At 40.1% G+C, this 9,617-nt stretch overlaps 1 protein-coding gene across 1 annotated transcript; it reads right to left on the bottom strand.

Moving 5' to 3' along the window:
* Nucleotides 1-1,201: 1,201 nt before the first annotated feature.
* ndfip2 (Nedd4 family interacting protein 2) lies at nt 1,202-9,504 on the bottom strand. Its single transcript, XM_020592125.1, has 8 exons — nt 9,266-9,504; nt 6,492-6,726; nt 6,127-6,257; nt 5,384-5,471; nt 4,827-4,951; nt 4,425-4,491; nt 4,123-4,228; nt 1,202-4,045 (listed from the first exon to the last, which is right to left on the bottom strand). The coding sequence occupies exons 1-7, from the start codon at nt 9,290-9,292 to the stop codon at nt 4,125-4,127; spliced, it is 777 nt and encodes a 258-aa protein (XP_020447781.1). The 5' UTR covers nt 9,293-9,504; the 3' UTR covers nt 1,202-4,045; nt 4,123-4,124.
* Nucleotides 9,505-9,617: the final 113 nt, after the last annotated feature.

Raw genomic sequence — 9,617 nt, 5'->3', positions numbered from 1 at the left:
GCACATAAAGGCGTATATGTCAGAGTTGGAGTAAGGAGGCTTTTGTGCTGGGCTTCTCATGAGGCCTCTACAGTAGCTTCAGACACATTTGGCTCCCTCTAGTGGATTTAACGCAGAACTTGCACTTCTAAGGCTGCTTTTTTTTTTTACTCACGTAAACGTATAATCAATATGGCCGCCTTTCCTGGTTATTATATGCCCCTTGGAGATACAGTATATTGATAACATTTGTTTCTATAAAGCTGAAGCATGTCTCCGTTATACTGCAGGAACATTATCTTACACATTAGCAACTTTAGTTTGGCTGACTGATAAATAACATGTAATTATTGCACTTACCCCCTCCTCGGTTGCTCTTGCCTCCATTAGTGAGGGTACAATCGTGCTCTGCAGCTTGTCTCTCTCACAGCACCTCTCCTAATGGGGACCTTTCAGGATTCCTCACTTGTTTTTCATAACAACTTGGATAAAGACAGACGCAAACTATGTTCTAACATGCTTCATATGTAACGTAGATGAGGCCAGAATAGGCAGGACGTCACACACACAAATATAATCTAGACATAGGAGTAGATTTTACTGGTACCCCAGAACCACAAAATGGGAAAAGAAATCTATGAAATCTTCAAACTCGCTTCCACCTTAACCCCGAACATAGCAGCTTGAAATGTAAACACCAATATAACAAACTTACACGTGACTATTATAAAGGTATTCCTCCGCCACAGCTCAGCAAGGAACTACTATCCTGAGAGCAGGAAAAGTTAACAGTGTTCTCACGTACACACAGAGATTGTTTTAAGGCCAACTTGATAAAACAAAAATACCAAACCTATCCTATAACAGCACTAGGCGGCTCGGATAAATCCTGTGTAACTCTGCGTAGTACTCAAAGGTTAGCGACCAGCTAAAAGAAGAGAAGCGCAGTGATCCATGGTGAAATAAAGACAACCTATAAGTGCCTGCACAAACCAAGAAATATATTGTTAGTGTGTGGCAAACCACATACAAGCACAACGTTCCAAAATATGTATAGTAAATACAATTAATATCAAGTGGAATTGTACAAAATGTGATGTATCACTTTGTCTAGAATAATAAATGTTTTCCCCACAAACTGAGCCGGTTTCAACATTTGATCCTTTCATGTAAACAGTTTCTAAGGTACATTGTGCATAAATGACAACATAAAGCCAATTTGTATGATTATAAATGTCAGTTCAACATAATGGCAGGCTTTTGAACTTTATTGGCATTTTTGCAAGACAGTCAATTAACTTCCAGTTACAATAAATGCATAACAACTGTTTCAGAAGATGTTACAAGAATGACAATGGACCAAAACATTTGGCTGTCATCTCGGACCCCCCCATCCCCAATTATTTACAAACAAAGAAATATATTTGTATTAGATTAATCCCAATAACATCCCACTCATTCAGGTGAATAAATCATGCACCAGAGGTTAAATTCATGTATGAAAGACCTTGATATTGCTGAAAGACGTTTTAGTGGGATTTGACAAGAGTCCAAAACAGCAGAAAAAAAAATTGGCAATACTTAAGCCATCACATCTTAGGCTCAAAGCGAAGAAACAAGACACCTAAAAACAATATGATCATTCTGGAAAAGAAAAAAACAAAAAGTGCAAAATGCAAATTTGGGACTAATAAGACTTCCAGTTGAAATGGATGGCTAAGACAAGTAACTGTTCTTGGTTTTTCTACTCCTAAGACTCAAGATTCACAAATCATATGTACAGAAGCTCTTCAAAGTGCAAATAACAATTGGCATAAGCTGGAATATACACATTTCTTCTTCTGGATGACAATAATAAACAAAACCATGTTTGTTTTTCTTTGTCCAGTCAGGCTCCATTTTCATGACGCACAAGCTCATTCATCCTGCACATTTCCTGTCAGATTTGCTAGAAACAGCAACGTCTGCTGATTAGTTCTCAGTTTATCACATAACAAATGTGCTCTCACTGCTTTCCCGACAGGAGCCATGTTACATCAAAGGAAGAAGTTCTAACCTAACATTTTTCATAAAAGCCAAACGCCCAGAGGGATCCATGTGTTTGTTTTCTCTAAATCATGCACAACCTGTCACATTTTTATTTCATTTCCCTCTGATTTACTGGTGATTAAATCATTTTCTTGGCAAGTGTGCATAGTACCCACACACACACCTAACTTACTGCTTTATCAAAAAATTAGCAACCACCTAACACTGCACCAAACATGTCACGACTGGATCTCAAGCTCTGGTAACTAAGCTATTCAGCTACATCACAGGACTTCACATCCACAATTAGATTATTGAAAGTCATTACAAATAATTACATTGCATAGGCCTTTTACTCAAGCCTGGCACGTTAAATGTTACTGCACTGTGCTGTATGTAAAATGCTTATTCCGCTTCCACAGCACCAAAACAGGAGGCGCATTCGAGGCCGATTTCCCCACATAGTCCTATTGCCACTGATCCAACTGGACCAGCCTGCATGGCCTAAAAAACACTAATTCATCCAAGGAGCTTTTGCTGATTAGCTCTGCTCCTCAGCAGCTTACAGATACTGTACTGTTTTGCCAAACTTATGTGGTAGTCAGGCAGTGTGGAGTCAGGAACAAACAGGTAGGTGTGTGTGATGTCTCAGAGGTGACTAAGGACAGTGGTTATGATGAAATGACTAAAAAAGGTGGCAAATGTGTGAAATTTTCCAAGAACTTATAGAAACGTTCTTTTCATTTTTCTTTGATTCATGCAGACAATGCCATCCAGTGCCAAGGTTAATGTAGCCCTTCCTTTTCTAAACACGTCACGATGGATAGAAATAACTACTGCATAGTTCAGTTCAGCGTGAACCTTTGTACTTTTAGTAAAATTACATGCATTTTACCAGATTTTACTGACAGACCATTTTCATTATCTAAATTACTTTGAGAAAAGCTTGTGGTCTGTTGTTTCAGTTATTCAATGGCTCAGAGATTATAGAAAAATGTGGACTTTATTTAACTGATCGTTTGTCTAAAAAAATAACATTTTGAATGCATTTTAACAAAATGCAAGTGGTTTTCCACCCTGTGGGATATTCTGAGCTGCATTTGGCCACGGTGAAGCAAAAGCTCAACAGGAATGAAGCATGAGTGAGCTTGTATGTTTGGCTTAAAAACAGTGAAAGCACCAGGGTGTGTGATATGTAAACTGATAAATCTTCCATCTTGCCTTCTGGTTTCTATTTTCCATGGGGTACAAAGAGGTTAGTAGGATGCACACTATAAAACTGCCGGCTGATTTAATTTGGTCATGCCACATGTCTGTGAAGTAAGACTTCAAACACTCTGAACTTAAAAAATGTGCAAACTGTATGAAACTGCTGATGTGCAGAAGTCATTTCTGCTAAAGGAGAAATTCTTAACTTGATCTTTGGAAACAAATGAGGAAAAAATTTGGAGGGAAAAACTGAATATCAAAGGCTCAGAATAGGTTTCCACGCCCTACAAGTTTCTATTTTAAGTGTCACTTTATAGACACCAAGCTGCTGTCACTAGAAGTTCACACAGAGAAAGCAATATCATCAAATGAGCCGACTTAGTTCCTTATAAATGTTGCAGCTACCTAAAGTACCTGTATGCGTTTCTGGTATTTAAGACAGTTTCAGTCAAATTATGTCTCATTGTGCTTTCATTCAGCGTCTGAGTGAATGGAAATCTTCTGTCTTTATACCAAGTGTGTACTGAGATCAACAACGCTCCTACTCTGACGCAGGCCTAGCGTTCCGCACAGCTGTTGATAACAGCTTTTGAATCAAAGCGAAATGAAAAACAATGACCACCAAAGAAGAAATTTTACAGCTGAGTTGAGAAGCAGTGATTTCAGAGTGAGATGTGTTATGTTTTTAATGAGACCGGTAACGCTTTCTCCCTACTTCTTCGATTCACTCATTCCTCGTCTCTCTCTTCACTGCAAGACGCCTTGTCAAGTCATCCAAGGGGGAGGGAAGGAACATCACATTGGAAAGAAATAGTGATGGTGTGGGAGTCTGTGGGGGAATCAACTGATTAGTGCGAAGCAGCAATACAGTGGCATTTCTCTTCATAATTTAACAACAGATATTACCTTTAGTAGAGGAAGAAGAGGCGTGTTCTGTGAGAGGCGGCCATGTTCTCTGACATGTTGCGGACTTTTAGGTAGTTAACAAAGCCCCTGAAGAACAGCAGGAGACCTGCAGAGAGAAGAAAGAGGCGTGTTCTGTGAGAGGCGGCCATGTTCTCTGACATGTTGCGGACTTTTAGGTAGTTAACAAAGCCCCTGAAGAACAGCAGGAGACCTGCAGAGAGAAGAATAATTATTTGCTAAACTGAGTGAAGATAAAAAAAAAATAATAATAAAATAAAAAAAAAACATTGCATTGTACTCACCAAGCAACAGGAAGATCCACCAGAGCCAGTACTGACCATTAAAGTAGCCAGTGAAGTAGTCGGAGAACTGAGCACAGAAAAAGACCTCTATCAGCATTCTGATTTAGGATTACACCTGAGAAAAATTATTTTCAAGCTGCATCTATACATATGATGACCATACATAGATGACTGTGATGATTACATGTATACAGTGGAAACAGTGGATTATTTCTGTGTCTTAAAACAGGTTTAGAGGGGATCTTTAACAATGTGAATCCATAAATGTCTGGTATTCGATCCCCACACTTTCAAATGTAATTTCCATATCTATATTCACACCAATTCCAAATTAACTCAACCAAATATTTAGCCCATTTGCTGGTGAGAATTCGGTGAGGTCCAAACCTACAAATTACATACCCGGACGATGAGAATCCACTTGATGAGGGACAGGCCGAAGCCGCAGATGGCTCCGTAGCGTCCTGCAATGGTGTTGGTCAAACAGAAGGACAGGCAGAACCCGATCCAGTTGAAGAGGAAGGCCACTAGAGCACAAGCATAAAGAGATTTGGTCATTTGGTTTTGTAACATTAACAACAAAAAGAAAAGGAAAATAGCTCTGACAAATCTGATTTGTTTATGTATTTAATGGAGACATTTCTACAATATTTTATTTTGAAAATGTCTGAAGAAAACTTCAAAATCACACAGGGACATGTATGGTGAAAGTGAATGCTTTTCAGAGAAGGAGTCTGATAAGGTAAAGCAAACTTTCCATGACCATCCAAACGTACTTCAGTACATCGAGCTGACCATCAGTCATGGCCTGTGGTCATGACTTTAGCTCCATTATCAAGGTCTGACATGTGAGGAAACAGCGATTTTCATTGTTGAGGAGTGAGTCTTTGAAAAACAACACTGGATCCAGCCCTCGTGTCTTGACGTTTGTTAACAGGGTTAACATAAGAGAGACTTACTGAAAAAGGCTAACATGAAGATTCCATCGTTTCCAACTCGCAGCTGATCAGCGTCACTGAAATCATCTCTGGGGGGGAAATCATCATCCTAACATGGATACACACATAAACCACAAGCTGGTATATCATAAAAAGGTGGTTATAAAAACAACAGACACACCTACTACACACAGTCAACAGTTCAGTGGCAAAATGCGTGAGCTCCCTCACCCTGAGAGCTATTTTACTTCCGAGTGTTGCCACTTGGCTTCGTGATAAAGGCTCAGACAAGTCTAAACATTATTCACGGATACTGACACAGCATGCTGCATACAACAGCTGCTGTCCAGGAGCTCAAAGTTCAGGAAGCCACCCAACATTTACATCTAGTTTAGTATGTGGGAGGGGAGGCATTTGGTATGAGAAACACAAAATCTGGTAGAACAAAACACCACTGACAAAAGCCTTCAGCACATTTATACTAACAGACTGTTAAATAGGTCAAAATTACAAGCCCTACATGAACCAAAGGTCCTGGTGTATCATTTGTTTTGCTCTTATATGTTAGAAGGGCAGGGTGACATGTAAACATTGTTTTTTGTAGCATGTTTTGAGAAACATCCCACTAAGTGGCATGTTGGTTCAAGAATACTAACAGCAAGTGACACAGGTCTGAGTCTGAAATGCTTAAAGACCATGACAGAACAAGCCCAATAAAACAACAACAAAAGGAGAAGAAAATTTCCATGAACGTGTCTGCTCACCCGTGGCACCACCTCCACAGCAGAGGTGGCCATGGCGGCTGCTTTGGCCTTCTCTGCTTCATCATATGTGGGCAGTGAGGTGGCGACACTGTAGGGCGGAGGCACTGGGAAGTCACCTGGGAAACTAGTTTCTGTGGGAACAACAGAAACAAAAAAAGGCTCACTTATAAAGGAAAGAGAAGGAGCTATGTGCTCAGGCTGCCAAAACTGTGGTAATGCTGTCATGGAAGTGACTCAGGAGTGAAAACACTAGCCGCCCCAAAACTGCAAAGACATGCAATCCTGTTACTATTTTAGGAACCACACTTTGGAAAAATAAAGTTGCAGCTAAGAAGATGTCCATTTAATTATTAGACACAATGTACCCGGTGCAGCTGCAGTTGCTCCAAGGTCAATGGAGGCGTAAGGAGGTGGAGGTGCCTCTGCCTCTCCCTGAGTCCTTGATCCTAATACCTCCCCTGGTGTTGGGACAGACACCATGCTGGCCTGGGCCTGGGCCTGGTCCTGGTCCTGGCGTGGTGCACCAGCCTGGGCTGTGGCAGAGGTGCACGGCTGCTGCTCGCTGGTGGAGGCCTCTGAAGAGTCATCCTCATTGTGCAGCTACAAGAGAAGACGAGACAGGGGGAATTGACACAAACAGGTCAGCCAAAAAGGGGAATGCTCACACTGGAGCAAATGTCTACAACTACCACCATCACCACAACTTTGCTTTCTTCTGACCAGAACAGGCAACTTTCTGAAGTTCAGAAAAGTATCACTGTGTAAACACCATTAAAATATATACTGTGTTTTGTGAGCTCACATATGAGCCTCTATGACAGTAGCAGCCACTGCACTAAAATAACAACCAGAAACCAGTAGTAAAGCTGGAATTGATTAGCTAGAACGTTGGTGATTTTAAAGAGGGATTTACTATGTCATAGGTTTATCTAGGATTTTGCCCAAGCATGATGCAAATATGAGCAATAAACTTCTATCTTTAACAATATCTTAAAAAATATTAGCCATTTATTAATGCAGAGCCAATATTTCACAACTACTGCCAGCTATTCTGGAGTATAAACCGAAGTAAAATAACTGGGGGTGCATGTCTGTTGTGCAGAGTAAGTGCACTAACATTTGCCCTCAGCAGAATGTTTGACATTGTACACACTGACACAAGCGACTGCATCAGTATGTCAACAGTGAAACATTATACACTCGTTAATGAGAGTCCCCTATGGGTGAGACAGCCATTTACAGACTTAAATTCATTAATTTTCATCAGACCAAAGGGCCTAACACATTCTGAAATTCCAAAAGGGCCATAGAAACACAATGGTTAGAGGTGGGAAATCTATTTGGGCAAGTGAGGGAGCACTTCCTTCTCACCTCCTGTGTGACTCTGCCTTGATAAAATTAACTTGAATTTCAGAAAATCAGCAACTCACATAAGGTTGTGGTGTAACGTTTTATCCAGTGGCATCTGCTACCTTAAATAAACTGATGATCCACTGATGCCGTCTCTAAACTGTGTTTGTGCAGGTTCATGATCAGCATCAAAATCATGTGTTTAAAAGGGAATTTCACCAATTCAAATATTTTCCATGAAGTAATGGCAATTTTCTTGTTGTGGTATAAAACCAGTACAGGCCGGGGAAACACCCTGTGTAATAATATCATATGGAGACGATAACTAAAAACTCACAGATAACTAATACCAGGATAGTTCAGTGAAATACCAGATATGACTTTAAAAACTCATGATTAATTGGAAACTTCACTGTTACCTTGAAGTTAGACATCACAAAAAAATCCTGAGAATTCTAGCACCATGTAAACTTCCACCAGCGTAAGGTCAACGTACAAGGCAGTGAGTGAGTGGCTGACAACTGGCTCGAAATCAAGGACAAAGCATATCGCACCCCCGCGCACAGGGATTACATAAGATCTCAGTATCATAACCACAAGCCTCCTTGTGTCCAGATATACCCGAAACTCATGCAGACCTGCTTAGAGCAGAAGTGTTTCATACTCTCAGTATCATTTAGAGAAGAAACAGGGTTAAATGTGTGGCCATAATAAGATGAAGATGGGGCTGTCAACAAAGCTCAGCATCTGATCACTTTTATTACTTAATGTGTTGAACTATACATTCTCCAAACCTTGAGAACTTACAGTCCAGAAGACGAGTAACATGGATTGTATTCATCTTATTTATCGAAAGCTGGATTGTTGTTGAAACCTCGGCTTTGTTCAAGGTTGAAAAGCTAGACTACCGCACTGATTTGCTTTGGCTCCTTCTGAGTCTTGTGGGATTATCACACACATACCCAGAACCACAGGCATCTGAGCACAAAGCAGACATTTACATCAAAGTGGTCACAACTGCTTCAAATATTTCTCAGCCACTGTAGTTTCATTACATGCCTAGTGCATTTAGAATTGAAATTACCTTCTCGTGTTTAATCTAGTTGACCCAAATATTCAACTTTATGGAGAGGCCCATTTTGTAATTTTATAACATCTATTTTACTGCTAAAGAAAAGTTACTAAATCAGTTATGTGTAAATTAATTATCTGTGCTTTTCCCATCACGGGACTCTATTACTATTTCTTTGGACTTGAATACCTACTGTAACTGCGGTGTTTGCTAATCCTGGCAGCTAAAATGTTCCAATTCGTCGCATTAACCAGCTAATAAATTCCCCTGCTAAAACAAGCTAACCGTTATGCTTTATTAACACATTAACACTCGTGTTAGCCTGTCGGTAGCCGTATAACCTAACATAAGGTTTATAATTAGCATATAAATAAACCTAAGATAAGGCCTATTACATGTATAACACAGTTTATTAGGATGTTAACTTTCAAGGCCTGCAAGACTAATCTCGGCTGCTAGCATTAGCCTAGCCGATGCGGAAGTGCTTGACGAAAGGGTGGCTGTCAAATCAATTCGTGGAAAAAATAAAACCAAGATTACAAGAAAAGTAACCATTGGGAAATCTGTTTTGTTTCTGCGCCTACGTAACACAGCGTCTTCTTTGAATAGTAAAAGAGTAATATTTTAACAGTCTTACTTTTAGCAAGGCCTTGTTTCCTGTGACAAGCAGGCCGAACTATCTAACGGTGTTTTGATCTCATCTGTTCACACACTCACCACTTGATATCGGCTTGCTGGGTCCATCCCGACGAGATTTCAGCTGGCAAGCACGCCAGCTGACACAAAAGACAAGAGGAAAACCGAACTTCCGATTACTCCGAATTTAAAAATCTGGACAAACGACACCTCTCTCAGACAACACCGAATAAAATGAGACAAGCAGATGAAAGAAATGGCTGCAACCTGCAATGCACTCGCTTAGAAAAATAGCTTTCTGGGTAGAACGGTGGCCAACAATCAAGTATTACAACAAAATGTAACAGGCTACTTCCGATCCTGTATTTCAAAATAAAAAGTCAAACTAATGTATCATGATTTTATTTTGAACATGATAATGGATATGCATATA

Source organism: Monopterus albus, unplaced genomic scaffold (assembly GCF_001952655.1).
Source record: "Monopterus albus unplaced genomic scaffold, M_albus_1.0 scaffold16.1, whole genome shotgun sequence".
Classification (NCBI taxonomy): domain Eukaryota; kingdom Metazoa; phylum Chordata; class Actinopteri; order Synbranchiformes; family Synbranchidae; genus Monopterus; species Monopterus albus.
The sequence above is the reverse complement of the archived record's forward strand: the minus strand, read 5'-3'. Positions and strand labels throughout refer to the sequence as shown.

Excerpts from the sequence above, each read along its gene's own strand:
- ndfip2 (XM_020592125.1), bottom strand. The coding sequence starts at position 9,292 with ATGGACCCAGCAAGCCGATATCAAGTG. Across the intron at positions 6,258-6,491 it reads AGCAACTGCAGCTGCACCGG|AAACTAGTTTCCCAGGTGAC; the intron begins GTACATTGTGTC and ends TTGTTCCCACAG. Across the intron at positions 4,952-5,383 it reads CTTCATGTTAGCCTTTTTCA|TGGCCTTCCTCTTCAACTGG; the intron begins GTAAGTCTCTCT and ends CTTGTGCTCTAG.